The sequence below is a fragment of the Uranotaenia lowii genome, chromosome 2, assembly GCF_029784155.1.
Source record: "Uranotaenia lowii strain MFRU-FL chromosome 2, ASM2978415v1, whole genome shotgun sequence".
NCBI classification, from domain to species: domain Eukaryota; kingdom Metazoa; phylum Arthropoda; class Insecta; order Diptera; family Culicidae; genus Uranotaenia; species Uranotaenia lowii.
This window is the reverse complement of record NC_073692.1, coordinates 426,757,916-426,773,511: the sequence shown is the minus strand read 5'-3', so window position 1 is coordinate 426,773,511 and position 15,596 is coordinate 426,757,916. Positions and strand designations below refer to the sequence as shown.

The following is a 15,596-nucleotide window of genomic DNA, read 5'->3' as shown; positions in this document are numbered from 1 at the left end:
TTCGTGATTTTTTTTAACGATCTGGCAACTTTCCTTCAGTCGCCGAAATTGCTTTTCCCAGATGATCTTAAAATCTACCGGACTATTGACTCTATATTTGATTATGTTTAAGGTTGCCAGAATTTTTTCAGCACGTATCCGGGCCGGACAATCCGGGCAATTTTTTATAAAAAACCTGGCAAAATCCGGGCATTTAATTTCATAATCGAGACCAAAAATCCGGCAATATCCGGACATATTTTGTCAAAAACCCAGAAATTAATCAACAAAAATCAAAAAAAGAGTTAAAAAAAATATAATTTCATCAAAATTGAAAAACAAATTTGAAATCGTATTTTAGTCTTCGAAAAATCTTTTCATCATTATTTTTGCAAAATCTGCTAAAAAATTTTGGTTTTGGTGGTCAAATAAAAAAAAATTTCAACACAATTTAATTTTTTTTTATAATTATTTGCCAAATAAAGTGAAAAAATCCGGGCAAAATCCGGGCATTTATCAATCAAATCCGGGCAACCGGGCCGGGCCGGACTGTTCTAAAATTTTGTATCAAATATCTGGGAAAACCCGGATAAAACCGGGCATTCTGGCAACCTTAATTATGTTGCTTTTCGGGAAGACGTAAGGCCCATGCAGTTCTATTCAACCCGTTTGGAGCACATCTTCAAATTTAAGCTTTTTCCCATACTTTCGAATCTTGAGCTATAAATTTGTGTTAAAGGTCTGATAATTTTTATCTGCTTTTTTAGCTTCGCCATAAAAAAAGGGTCTCAAATTAATCGTACGCCAACAATCTAATTTATAAAATATGGTTATTTTTGCTTGATATGTTCTGAATTTATGCTAAAAAACTGATAAGAGAGCCCCCCCTGTCCTTCCCTTCACTCCCTGCTGAATGGAGGACGTGGTTTTTCAATAATCATACCCATTTTTTTCGTTCCCGAAAATCCTCTCAAATATCCATTGGGTGATAAGTTTTTGAGTTTTACATCGAAATTTATATGGAGTCCCCTCCTTTCTTCTATAGCTATCATCTCCAATGCTCTCAAGGAAAAAAAGCTAAAATTTGAGGGAAAAAGCTTTATAACGAGATTCACTAATACTTAGCAAATAGATTTTGGTCACACGATACATAGAGAGATCGTGTAGCATAGCATACTCCTGGAGGACGTCGACCGATTATATTAGTATGGTACGGATTACACGGTATGGAAGTTAACGCCGAAAAATGTAAATGTATAAGTTTTTTTTTCGAACCAGAGCCACTGTTTTCTACAACTACGGTTTGAGTGGCACCTCTCTCGAAAGAGTAACCTTTATTAAAGCGTTATCGTAAACACGTTGGTATTGAGTGATTTTCTATCATTCATTTACGACAAGCTTTGCCAAAAAAAATCTAATCGGATAGCAGTTTAGTCAATTCGTAAATATGTCTCCAAAAAGTTGAGAATATGCTCATTCGACATTTACGATTTGAGTGAACAGATTTAAGATAAATGGGCGGTCCTTCAATTGACACTCTCTCCGGTTTCTTCCTTTGACCGATTCGTAAAAACAAAATTTCGGAGGACTGGAGTTCAAATCTCGGTCGATGAAATTTTTTTTTAATTTTGCTTTTTGTTGGAAAATCGAATCGTTGGAATTAGAGTGTTCATTTCCCGGCAATTTTTGCGTTCCCGGGAATCGGGAAATCTGACGATCCTTTTCTCGGGAATTCCCGGGATCCCGGGAAAAATAGAAAATGAAGATTTCAACATGAAGATCTCAACCCTGATCTCATACGAATTCTTATCGATATGGTATTTTTAAATTTTAATGTAGTACCTAGTATTGAAAAACATTCCAAACTTTTTTAAAGAAAACTCAATAAGCAAACCAAAGACCCACAAACAATCTTTAACCAACAAACTGGTTCAATTTTAAATGCAAAAATTTTAGAAAGATTTCTAACTATCGATAAAAGTTAGATAGCTAGACTTCAGGTTATTCATCAAATATTGTAAATTTTCAGATAATTATCCATTTGTTTTGCAATATGTCATTTTTTTTTGTTGATGATTTTGCTATTGTCAACAGCATCTTAAACGGAAGTTCTAAATGATGAGTGTTACAAAACGGAGTACAGTATTGTTCCGATTTTGTCAGCTCCCGATTTTGTCTACCCCCGATTTTGTCTATCCCCGATTTTGTCAGCATTTGATCCCGATTTTGTCAGCCTTTAAATTTAGTTGAAATTTTCAGCTTTTGAACTAAAATTCCCAATCATTTAACACGGTATGTTGTTTTTGGGGTTGTCCTGACCACCCTTAACCATTTGGTATTTTAGGGACCATTCAAATATTACGTAACGCTTTCAGGGGGGGTAGGGGGTATAGCAGTTTGTTACGCTTTGTGGATTTTGCTTAGAAATTTTGAGACGATTTGGATACGTAGGGGGGAAGGGGGGTTGAAAATGCTCGAAAATTGCGTTACGTAATATCTGAACGGCCCCTTAAGGGTTGGTATTTTAAGGCTTGGGGGTGATTGAAGGTTTATAAGAGTTTTCATTAGTGACGAATGGAAGGAGGTTGAAATTTTAGTACATTTTGATCACATGGTTTATGGATAGCCCTTAGGGATCATCCATAAACCACGTAGACTTCAAGGGGGAGAGGGGGTTTTCGAAATTTTATATGGACAAAAGTATACGAGGGGCAAAGGTGGGGGGGGGGTCTCAAATGACCAAAAATGAGTCTACGTGGTTTATGGATAGTTCCTTAGGGAACAACATTTTGAAACATTTGTTTTTCTTTTTATTTCATAAAAATAAAGGGCGGTTCAAAATAAAACATTTATTTTTGTAAATCCATAAAAAAGAACCATTACATAATTAAAACGTGATCAACAAATTCAGCTGTTTTGCAATTTCATATCAATCCTGCAGCTACGCACCAACGGTTTTTCAAATGGCATGTACACAATCCATTGTATGAAAGGTGTTTGTAAACAATCACTTAGGGTTGAGTTCTCGGACAGGTCCTCCATTTTGCAATTTGCAAGACCTTTCATTTGACGCCTCAAGAACTCAAATCGGTCAAGCGGTCATCGAGAAACGTGTGTGACATTATTTTGTAACATACACACACATACGCACATACATACACACACATACATACACACATACAGACATGTACTGATCTCGACGAACTGAGTAGAATGGGATATGACACTTGGCCCTCCGGGCCTCGGATCGAAAGTTGGTTTTTCAAAAGAAATGTATTCCCTTCTTTGTAAGAAGGGTAAAGAATACAGAAAAGGGGTCAATGTCACCCCTTATCAAGGTATTGACATAAAATATCCAAATAACAAGTAAACGGACAATTATCAAATCTAAATTGAAATTATTTTCAAGAAAAAATTTTTTCCCGATTTTGTCAGGTACCCTGTTTTGTCAGCCCTAAATTCAAGATGGGGCTGACAAAATCGAAACAATACTGTATCCAGATTCTTACCGGTCATTATTGGAGTTGTTTGGTTTTAAAGTATGTTTGTCGTTTTTCGCTTTTACATATTAAGTTTTCTATTGGAAAAAAAAATTCAAATCAAATTCAATGTATTAAACAGATTTAAGAAAAAACAATATTTCAAAAAAAAAAGCCATCAAGGTAGAACCACTAATCACACTGACATGATTCCTGGAACAAAAATTCGATAATTTTCTGGCTAATTTTTGTTGTCAAATTTTGCAGGTCCACCAACCGTCGGTATCGCGAACCTTCAAAATTTGTCAAAAATATGCCCTGTAGAAAAATGTAACTGTTTAGCCTGATTTATCGTTGAAATAGCCTCCTTTTTTAAAAAAAAGTTGGGTGCCACTTTCTAACTGGAATAGCATTTTTTCAAATCAGCGAATTGATCCGGAATCGATATTCCGTACTGTTGGAGAAATCATCCAACAAACGAACTCGAGTGTCCAGTCAGTATGGTCAGCGGTAGAACTATCAATTTCCTTGCTCAATCTGATTCATTTTTTTCCAATTTAGATCGTGTAAATTTGAAGTACTTAAGCACATTTTACTGGTTTCGGGAATTCCCGGGATTTTTTAAGCGTTTCCCGGGATTCGGGAATTCCCAAATTTTTCTAATTCCCGGGAATTCCTGACCGGGAAATCCCGGGTAGGACACTCTAGTTGGAATCTTGTGATTGTAGATATATCGCCTCCACTTTTGTAGCTATATGCTATTTTGGTAAGTTTAATACAATCTTTTTATCTGGTATATTTGTTTGAATAATTCTGTTGTTCCTGCGTTATACCTTCATAAATGTTTGCTGAGAACGTTCGACCAAAAGCACTCATTTGTTCAACACACCGAGACCACCGCAGCCAAAGTCTTTGCTTTACCGGCTTCCTGTGTCGGAATACAATCAGCTTTGAGGACCTGTATGCTCTGAAAACAGTTTTCTACTCATTGTTACGCAGTGTTCTCGTACTATTCTGAATGTAATTTTAATTATAGGCAATAGCATGGAAAAGAAAAAAATGAATGCCCAAAACCTTCGATCGCTAGTTCATGACCTTTGCTTCCAATTTTGAAACTTTATGGATTCTTTTATTGCTTTCATACACAATATGATACATTTCACAACATAATTTGCGCTTTACACAGATTCATTTCAAGTCGAAATTACAGATGGTGATAAAAATATTGCAAGAGACAAGCTCACCAATTTATAAGCATCGAAATCCGCATCGGCTGGCAAACACTCCAATTAGGTATTCTTCCCACGATTTGAAAAAGATCAAATGGAGATCAGATAGAAACACTTTTTCACCAGACAACCTGTGTTATTCTTCCAGCACTTCAGCACTCCAGCATTCTTCAATTGTCCCATGTATCGCACTTTTACATTTTGTTCAAGAACCCGGTGTTCAAATTTTTTAATGATTCTTGAAAAACAGGACTTTCATCATAACATCTGTTACATTAAACTTTAAAATATATGATTTCACTAACTCTTCAATTTAAATTTATTGGATTTTTATGATAAAAATCTTGAAATTTCAACGAATTTTTGCAAAATAATTGAAACACAAAAAAAAGCGTGCTGCTGGTTTAGCAAACGCCTACTCTCTGTTATGTTTCAGTTAATCAAGGTTCGGACAAAAATGTAAAGGGAACTGTTTTTTTGACAAATAGAAATGATGCGACTATTTTCTTTGATTGGAATACATTAATCCTGGACATATTTTTTTTGCCACTTGATTTTTTTTAATATTTCAAATTAAAAAAGTCAATAAAAACTAGAATACTCATTACGACTTCTAGGACATTATGCTTTAAAAGGACTAATATATTTTTACAAATCTTTTAGTTGAAGCATAGAACAATTTGTTTTTAAGATAAAAATTATTCAATTAAAGGTTATGTTTTAAATTTTATTGGATTTAACTTCACAATGTGTTTGAAATAAGAAGTTCTGTTCACATTCAGTTTTTGAACTTATATTTATTTATTATAGTCATTTTCGAATCGCATAACACATAAATTCTATTGAATTTAAAAAGATGACAACACATAAAACGAATTTAAATAGGATCGTGCTTGTATGAACTGTTGTGTTATCCATATTTAGTTTTTTTTGGTTGTGTTACATGTTTGATTTGACTTCCTTCAATATAGTACGTTCAATTTAAATAGATTGTATTTATTCTATGAATTTTGTGCACACGCATTTGTAACCGTTACATATCTTATAGTAGCTTACACCTTACAGTTTAACGACCTATTTTACAAATATGTTTCAACTTACACTTATAATTTCATTTAAATGAAAATGGAAGACGTTTATTTTTTCGCATCGATCGCCTACCTTAGAGCCCACACAATGCAATGTTTGGTTTCCGGAAATATATTTTTCCCCAAATAGTGTTTACACTTGTCTTTTTTTCTTTTAACTTTGTTTTGTTTAGTTCTGTTCAGCGTGCTGCAGCTTTTCTTAATGCGGTTTTACATATTTACGAACAATTTGATTCGGTTGAATTAAAATTGCTATGAATTGTTTTTGTGGTAGAGATTAATTTGATATGTTACTAAGAAAATTTACTCCCTCGGTTGAGAATGAGCGGGATCATTTTTGGCAACGAGCAACAATATCTTGAATTGATTTGATAGAATTGACATCACAAACACCTTAAGCCATGGTTCCGTACTGGAACTTTTTGACTTTGAAGTATCTGAAATAAAAGTTTGATGACATTAAAAATCAGATTTTTTGTCTTCGCAGGGTTTGATTACCTCCACAAACCGTAGCCAACAACAGTACAAACCGTAGCAACGGCCAGGGTGGATCCAACGGCTATAGGAGCAGTTTCGTCTCGGTATGTTCCGGTAGCACTACACTGGAAGGTTGGTCCCCAAAGATTGGAGGATTTGTACATGAAGCTCTGCATTCGCAACTCTCTTAGATAGAGTTTTGCCAAATGGCCTGCCTTATCATGCTCATCCTGTGGATTGAAGTATATTAGATTTTCATCATGAAAGTTACATATGACATTTATATTACCTGTGAGTACATAGTTATCACAACTTCCTGGTCGCAGGTGTATGACTTTCCAACTGGAGTGGGAAATAGTAGTGTTCCTGATGGCGTCGATAGCTTAACGTCTAAGCCTGGACGATCAATATGTTCGAAAATCTTGTTCGACGATGAATATGCGAGATCTACGTTGTTGATATACCATCTTTCGCCACCTGGCGTCTAAAAAGATATTTAAACGGATGAAAATTTTATATTAAAAACTTTCTAGGAATTGAAGTCTCACCTTCGAGAAATAAATATTGAGAACAAATCCTTTCCATCCTAGAGCAATTCGCGATTCATCTTCCCAGCACTCTCCCGATATATCCATTTGGTCCGGCATAAAGGTATCCGCTTCCTGAAATAGAACAGTTATAGTTGATTGATTTAATTTTCATTATAAAATTCATTGATTAAATTACCTTATCTTCACCATACTTATCGCGATACTGGATGCTCAAAAGTCCGTCAGTTTGTATAAGAATACATGTTGCACCAGACGTGCCATTTAACCTATAGAGCGAAAGCGATGATGGAACAGCCGTAGCCTGATAATAGTGGAAGTCGAACGATGTTTCGCACGCACGAGGGTGGAAGGATAGAAAAATCGATATTTTACTTCCCATCATTTCGTGGGCAAATCTTTTCGTCACAACAGGATTTTACAATTTTATAACCACAGAATTCTACTTACACTATTGGTCGTGGGCTTCAGCGTATATTTTGTAATTCTTGGCTTTTTGGTTGACAAACCCTCTAGCTGCAAGGCTGACGTAAAGCTTAGGAAAATTCCTATGGAACAGAAAATTTAAACAATGAATCAATCCTTTTAACCTCGAACTGGAATTTTCCGCGAACAACACCAACAACTCACCAATAATAACTGTCAGCAAGACTAGAGTTTCGCATATTTTCTCCATATTTGATTACTATTTTGCTAAATTTTGCAAAAATACCAAACTGATCACATGGAAAACGCGAAAAATGGTGCAGTCACCTGAGAATCGAATCCTTGAATGAAAATTTTTCGCCCCCACGAACTACTCTAGGCGAGGGTGTCCATGTGGTGGTGTCTTTGTGTTCTCGTCGCTGTACGATGGACCAATACCAAGGATACTGTTTTGATTAAGGTGAATTAGCGGGATGTGATCCTTTGAGAAGTTTTACTACACATTTTTATTAATGGAGTTGTGAACAAATTTACAAAAATGCTTGAAATTTCATACAATTATTTAACTAGATATCCATACTTTATAATTTAATTTAGATGGTACGAGCACGACTAACTATACTAAGTATAATTGAAAACGCTCATATATGTCGTGAGCCTACTTTGTTGAATTTTGTGCTGAATACAGCAATCGGTAGATTCCTTTTAATTCAACGACTGTAGTTGAATAAAAGGGAATCTTTCGATTGCTTTGATTCAATCGAAGATAACGTTAGCGGAATTATTGCTGGTTTGTTTAGACAATGTTACCTTGCAGTAAATTTGTAGAAGAACTCATCAGGGGAAATTTGTCGGGAAATTGAGATTTTTTAACCTTACTGCACAAATAGAATCTTCGAACCCTATCTAAATAATTAAAAAAAAAAACTAAAGATTAATTTATTTATTTTTTTTTTTGTACAGCAATTAAGTTGAAAAAAAAAACAATTTTTTCGACTTCGAATGATCCTAACAATAGAATAATCACTTTAATTGGATGTGTATCATTTAAAGGGAATAATAATTTATTAATACTCAGTCAAACGACCGACCATTTATTTTTTTTACGTTTTAAGAAAAATATGAACAGGAGGGTGGTTTACAGAGAATTATGTTTAAGAATCAAAACCTTGGAAGCCGAGATCGTTTCTTGGCCATGTCATTTTTGTCATTTTTGTCATTTTTGTCATTTTTGTCATTTTTGTCATTTTTGTCATTTTTGTCATTTTTGTCATTTTTGTCATTTTTGTCATTTTTGTCATTTTTGTCATTTTTGTCATTTTTGTCATTTTTGTCATTTTTGTCATTTTTGTCATTTTTGTCATTTTTGTCATTTTTGTCATTTTTGTCATTTTTGTCATCTTTGTCATTTTTGTCATTTTTGTAATTTTTGTCATTTTTGTCATTTTTGTAATTTTTGTCATTTTTGTCATTTTTGTCATTTTTGTCTTTTTGTCATTTTTGTCATTTTTGTCATTTTTGTCATTTTTGTCATTTTTGTCATTTTTGTCATTTTTGTCGAAATTTTCAGATCATTTGGTTATCTCTAAGGGTTCGCTTAAGTGGGGAGTAGGGTCTAACACAGGCATGTCAAACTGGGGGTTCGCGGGCCGCATGCGGCCCGCTGCCTAGGTCAATGCGGCCCGCGTAGCCCCGTCTTAAATTGTCGAAAAAAAAACACCACTGATTTTTTTGTAAAATATTACTGCAAAAAAACTAAAGCTGAATGTACCGATTTAACTGATTTTGGCTGCGGCCCTCTACGTCATAGAACATATTTAATGCGGCCCGCACACCTAAACGAGTTTGACATGCCTGGTCTAACACCTTCAAAAAATCGATTTTTTTATTTTTCTATTTTCTTATTGTAAAACATTTCAAGAATGTTGTGTCAAATTCTCAAGTCAATCGAAGCAAAACTGTAGAAATTATATGCCTTTATCTCCTCTTATCTAATACTGCAAGAGAGAGAGAGCAGAAACTTCAAACGCGTTTTTCTCGAAAGCACATTTTTAAAGTCAGTGGACATCGTCATTTGAAAACTACTTATTCGATTCTTTTCAAATTTGGAACATATTTTCTACATATAAAATACCAAACCCCGATTTTTTTTTTTTACTTTGGGGAGATTTCACAGATTAAAATGCGGATTTTTTCGTGAAACAATCGTAGTTTTTACTTCAAACAGCCACAAAAATTTCATAAAAATTTTTTTTAGGTTAAATAAAATCGTTGGGGTCCAGAAATACATCTATTGGAAATATTTTGCCCTGATTTTTTGACTTCAGATGATTTTGGGCTGAGATACAGTGTCCACCGCAAATCCTGTTTTCTAAAAGGCATCCTCGAAAGTGCTCCGTCACCGGCTCATTTTTCAATATTTTTCTACGAAAAAAATACTAAATGTTCTTTTAACAATGCTTTGTATAATTGGAATACATTTGTTTGAACGATCGCTCTAAAAAAAATCGTGAGAATGGTGTTTTTTTTTACCCGTTAGACCCTACTCCCCGCTTAACGACGCTTAAGTTTGCGAGAAAATTTGACATCAATTGTTCTAGCGAAACCGAAAAATAGTGCTATGCTCACTATTAATATTGATGTATCCCTCTTCTATTCTTTGCGGACACACATTGCGTACCAAATACGAGAAATATAAAAAAAAAAAATTTAAGAAGTCTAGTTTACACATTTGTCATCAATAATTCCTTAACACCAGAAAAAGAAACCTTCAGGATTCCACGGAAATATCTTGAACTAGAAAGAATATTTAATCAAGATTTAAAAGTGAAGTCTTGATAAAAATATCAATTTTGAACTCAAGAGAATTTATAAAAAACATATAGTTGACGATTGAACTTTATTTGGAAAATGAAGATAATGTTTAGTTTAATTTTAAAAGTGATCAAAGACAGAGATAAAACCATGTTAGTATTCAAATTCTTCCAGTTATCAAAATTTCGATTTATCTTTCAGCTTATGCTGACAAAGTACAGCTGGGAAATTTGATTTTTTGTATAAACAAAATGAATCTGGTGAAGAAACAAAAGTAATTCTGAAATAGTGTACTATGCTTAATGATCTCAAGGAATAATATTTTTCCTATAGTTATTCTTAATTCATTGAACTTTATAATTAAAAAAAAAAACAAAGTTATCATTACAAGTATTTCTGTCATTACTTAAGAAATTAAAAAAAAAGGTTTTATTTCATTTAACAAATTTGTAGAAGTCCGCAAAACGATTAGATTTGTGCTTTATAAAAATAATAAAATTTATTTTAACTTTAAAAATTCGTGAACATTTCCATATTTAAGAGATGTGTAAAAGTAAAAAAAAGAAAGCTTTTTTCGTAGAAATCTAAATAACTTGTGGTCTTTGGGAAAGTTTTATATTGATTTAAAACCTTTACTTTAAACATTACAAAAATGTTCAACAGTTTTGTCAAAAACTGCAGATATTTCTAATATGATTTTGACCTATTTTTAAAAGTTATTTTAAAAAAAGCATATTTGGATTCAGGAACCCAAATTTATCAAAATTAGCTCTTAAATTGTTTCCACCTGCATGTGAACTTTGTGGTTTTGTGTAATTTATCATAATCCTTTTAAATATGGAGTTAAACATGTAGAACTTACTTATACTTACTTAATGTACTCCGGCGCCGATACTTCGTCGCATAGGGCCGTGGTAAAAGACCTCCACTGTTGATGATCCGGAGCCAGCGTCTTCACTTGGTCCCAGTCAAGATCCTCGTCGACAGTTCGGATTCCGGCGGCTAGGCTTCGCCGCCACAAGTTTCTGGGCCTGCCTCTTCTTCGATGTCCTTCTGGATTCCATTCTAGCGCCTCTCTGCAAACCTCGTTTTCATTTCTTCGCAGCGTGTGCCCAATCCATTTCCACTCACGTGAACATATAGAAGATGAAAAAAAAAACACAAATTAAAATGGCTACCAACTTGTTAGCTTAGCTTAGCTTAGCTTAGCTTGATTGACTACTCATATCCACCTTAAATCATTGAACTCGAAATGCTTCATTACAGGTTTTTTTTTTTCAAATCGATTCTAGAGGAACTTCTTTTTTTACATTTTTTTTCAATCTATACATTTCGAATTTTATGATCGCTGGCGTGGCTAAGCAGAACAAGTTCCACGTCGCCAATGGTTGCTACTCCGTGATTAATCGAGGCCATCAATTTTGCACTAAGTCCAAAAGAATGGTGCTTGGGATTAGCAGCCGTTCTCATTGCACAAAACTAATGCTCTCCCTTTTTTATATGATTAATAACGGCGCCGGCCACGTCCTAGTAGTCAATGGGGGGAAGGGAAGGATTGTTAGTAAGATACTCTTTAAGTTCAACTGGCAACCTCTCGCTCCTGCATACTCAAAAAAATTGAAATAGTCAGAACCAGAGATAGGTTAGTATCACAATCTATGGAAACCGTCTATACGTCTGCGAATCCATATTCAAGTATCCAAGGAAGGGGTTGTGTTAGTTGGTTAAAGGTAAAGATCTGGATCCATTTTGGTAAATGGTGCGATCAAGATTGTCCTACACCTCCTACGCTCCTAGACATTTCCTAAGGAAACTCCTGTTTCTATGAGGCATTTCATAAACGTCCAATAAAAATGAATAGAATAATATATTGGAAGCAAATCAATACCACCCAATTTTCCTCCTTGATAAACTAGCTCTTTTTCCTAACCTTGATCCCTGTTGAAGCAAAGAGTTTACAAAAGGGCTTTAATGGTTGAAGACGGAAAGCAACTAAAAATGGATTATGTTATAACATTAAGAGAAAAAAAAAATTCCAAACTGTTTCATATGCTTAATGCCTTTTTAAAAACTCTTTGATTCTAATATTTTGAATAATCAATAAAGGTTGACACTGTTTATTTAGAAAAAAATTAAATCAAGGTTATCAACTAAGGAAATTTCAATTCGGATTTGATGTATTGATTTTGAGATATGGTAATCGCATTAAATTTGCATTAGTTCACCCGGAGAATCACCAGTAAGTTAAACTATGTGAATGAAATATTTTCTAATCTCTTAATTACAAAAATGTAAAAAAAAATTACAAAACTTTTATTAAATCATATTTTGCTGAGATTTCTCAAGTTCATTCACATCTTTTTAACGATTTGGTTGTGTTTCCGGGTTTTCTGAATTTTTTTTAATAAATTTTGAAGAAAATGTATGTCAAATAACAAATTATCTGTGCCAGGAATCAATCAAATATGAAAAACCAAATTAAACAAAATTTAAAAAAAAATCGGGAGCTTGCTTCTGTGTAAGATCAATGTAAAGTGTTTTGCTTTTCTGGATGGACAGTACTTTTAAATCCGCAAATAAAATATTTCCCTTTATATCCTCCTACCTCTATGTTCTTGTGCTAGATACGCTTCATAGTTTCTTAGGCTCATCTCTAATTTGTTTTTTTAAAGAATGTATTTTCAGTTTAGTGAGGTATGTAACATTTTGAAATAATTAATTTTGTTTTTGACACATTTTGATGATGTTGACGAAAAATTAAGAGTGGGTGGAAATTTTGTCCAATTTTCAAAGTTGTCCTTGTAACAAAGAATGTGGGAACTTTGATTTTGCAAAATAACAAGAACAGGGAGGAATGAAGCGCGTAATTCCAAGCCAAACGCTTCATAGAATTATGTAGGGCTTTAGTCAAAAAGAAAAAAAACAGATTAAAAATAATAAAGAACGAGCTCACCAAATCAAAGGGATTACAGATGATTCAGAACACAGGAACAGGGGTTGATGTTGGGAAAACTGCCGGTTTAGCAGGAACCAAAGCTACTTGTAAGGTCTTCTTTTGGGTGGGCCAAATTTTCAGAGTCCGACCGGTTACATTTTCCGAAACTAAATCACCATAAAAGCAGTAAATTTTCCTTCATCATCTGGGTCGTAGCATTCCTGGGCAATCTGGGTGGTGTAGCGCTTGCCCCGTGCACTGTTTCACTTTAGAAAATATCAATTTTCAGATCACATTTTCAACAGAAAACTTCAATTTTCTTCATTTAAGCACTTGAAAACTCATAAATTTTTCTCAATTTGATGATTAAAAAATGTTCTGCCCGAAAAAAATCCAACCGTCACGTTCAGCCACAGCCTACCAAGTCCTTAAAATGGCTACCAACTTGTTGAAGTGTTAAATTAGTAATTGACAAATGAATTGAAGTTAAAATTATTGAATTCTGAATAATTATTTACTTTTTATTAGTCCATCACAGTTTTCGCGTAACGGCAGAAATCCAGATCCAACCAAAACAGAACCTTTGAAAGTACCGTGCCGTGGTACTTTCAAAGGTTCTGTTTTGGTTGGTTTTGGATGCATGGAAGGAAAATGGTCACATTTATAGGTATTTTTTGGTATATTTTCTGTTAATTTTGCCAATCATTATATACCACTTATCGATTTCTATCTTCCACAGATCGTCAGCCCGTGTGAAGGCGGCAGCGATTGGTGCTCCTGCCGAAACCGGTTAAGCCACCATGTGACCTATCAGCTTATCGTTCGATATTACTCCTGGATACTGCCGAAAACCCAGCAAACTTTTAAGCAGGTACATCGAAACAGGAGCAACAGAATTATTCAAACAAATATTGTATAAAACTTACCAAAATAGCATATAGCTACAAAACTGGAGGCGATGTTTATAGTATACAATGACAAGATGCCAAGGATTCGATTCCTCCACAAAAAGCAAAATAAACGATTTTAAGTAATTTGAGTAAAACGAAAAGAAATGTCCTCTACCGAGATTTGAATTCCAGTCCTCCGAGTTCGCTGTCCGATATCTTACCACGATGCCAATTCAACTGTTCCACGCTATAGCTCTGAAGGTGGGATTTACTTTTTACGAACCAGTCAAAGGAAGAAAGGGAGAGACCGGATAGAGTGTCAATTGAAGGACCGCCTATTTATCGTAAATCAGTTCACTTTTAGATATGTAGCTCAAATCGTTTATGTCAAATGGACAGATTCTCAACATATTTACGAATTGACAAGCTGCTATCCGATTCAATTTTTTTTGGGCAAAGCATGTCGTAAATGAATGATAGAAAATCACTCAATACCAACGGGTTTACGATGGTTATTGAAAATGTCTTAATAGTCGATTTGGATTATCATTTTTATTACGATTTCATGTTAGCTGGGAAGGTGCTAGAGAAGGTAATCCAGAGTAGGACACCGCTATACACCGAAGGAGTGAACAGTCTATCTGATAAACAGTTTGGTTTTCGGAAAGGCCGCAGTACGGTGGATGCCATTCGACGTGTCATAGAAAGGGCAGACGAAGCCAGACTTAAGAAGAGGAGAGGAGACCGGTTTTACGCAGTTGTCACCCTGGCATATACCTGTAGGATGGTGGAGTGTTACTTCCGTAATCGCCAACTACAGTATATGACCAGTGAGGGTCTGAAACAGTGAGTGTCTCGGCAAGGGTTCCACAAGGATCGATACTTGGCCCGGTATTGTGGAACATCGTTTACGACGAACTGCTAAGACTGCGTCTCCCCACGGGAGTGAGACTTTTGGGATTTGCCGACGACCTGGTTCTCCTGGCATCGGGCCCATCAACCGAAGAGGTCCAGCTACTCGTCACAGTAGCGATTGAGAAGGTGGAAAGGAGGATGCGCTCCAAGAGCTTGCGTCTGGTGATGCTGATCACCAACCTGATTTCAGCACAATTAGGGACGATTGCAGCTGGACCGTGCGCAATCGAATCCGAGCAGGCGATCAAGTACCTGTAGGTGTCGATCGACGACCAGCTGAGCTTTACGGCCCACGTCGACTACGCCTGTAACAGAGCGGCAATGGCGACAGCAGTCCTTTCACGGGCCATGTCGAACAACTCGGCGATCCGCGGCAGAAGAAGGACGGTCCTGGCGAGTGTGACCTCGTCCATTATGCGGTACGGAGCGGCCTTGAACAGGCAGTGTAATCTGCAAAAGCTCTACAGTGTGCAGCGGCTGATGAACCTGCGAGGTATCAGCGCATACCGAACGGTGTCCTCGGTAGCTGCTGATGTAGCGGGGGTCATGCCCATTTCGGTCTTGCTAGAGGAAAATATCTTCTGCTACGAGGTCAGACACATGTCCGATGTTCGGAAACAGACCAGAGAGGCCTCGATGTCCAGCTGGCAGCACCAGTGGGACAGCTCGGTACGTGCATCGCTTGATCCCTAACACAGTTCTTGGCTGGTCATGGTTGCTTCATGCAGTACCACCATCGGTTTGGACACGTGGCCTCGCCGTTCTGCTAAACCTGCGGTGACACAGTTGAGACACCAGAGCACGTAGTGTTCAACT

General features: G+C 35.8%; 2 protein-coding genes across 2 annotated transcripts in view; both read right to left on the bottom strand.

Moving 5' to 3' along the window:
- LOC129742315 (40S ribosomal protein S12) overlaps positions 1 to 15,596 on the bottom strand; it is a 244,334-nt gene that overhangs the window by 89,206 nt on the left and 139,532 nt on the right. The gene's annotated exons all lie outside the window — the stretch shown is intronic.
- LOC129742314 (uncharacterized) lies at positions 5,465 to 7,586 on the bottom strand. Its single transcript, XM_055734204.1, has 7 exons — positions 7,431 to 7,586; positions 7,251 to 7,348; positions 6,979 to 7,104; positions 6,801 to 6,914; positions 6,542 to 6,736; positions 6,274 to 6,482; positions 5,465 to 6,212 (listed from the first exon to the last, which is right to left on the bottom strand). The coding sequence occupies exons 1-7, from the start codon at positions 7,474 to 7,476 to the stop codon at positions 6,170 to 6,172; spliced, it is 831 nt and encodes a 276-aa protein (XP_055590179.1). The 5' UTR covers positions 7,477 to 7,586; the 3' UTR covers positions 5,465 to 6,169.

Excerpts from the sequence above, each read along its gene's own strand:
- LOC129742314 (XM_055734204.1), bottom strand. The coding sequence starts at position 7,476 with ATGGAGAAAATATGCGAAACTCTAGTCTTGCTGACAGTTATTATTG. Across the intron at positions 6,915-6,978 it reads ATAAGTATGGTGAAGATAAG|GAAGCGGATACCTTTATGCC; the intron begins GTAATTTAATCA and ends GTTCTATTTCAG. Across the intron at positions 6,213-6,273 it reads GTTGGCTACGGTTTGTGGAG|ATACTTCAAAGTCAAAAAGT; the intron begins GTAATCAAACCC and ends CTTTTATTTCAG.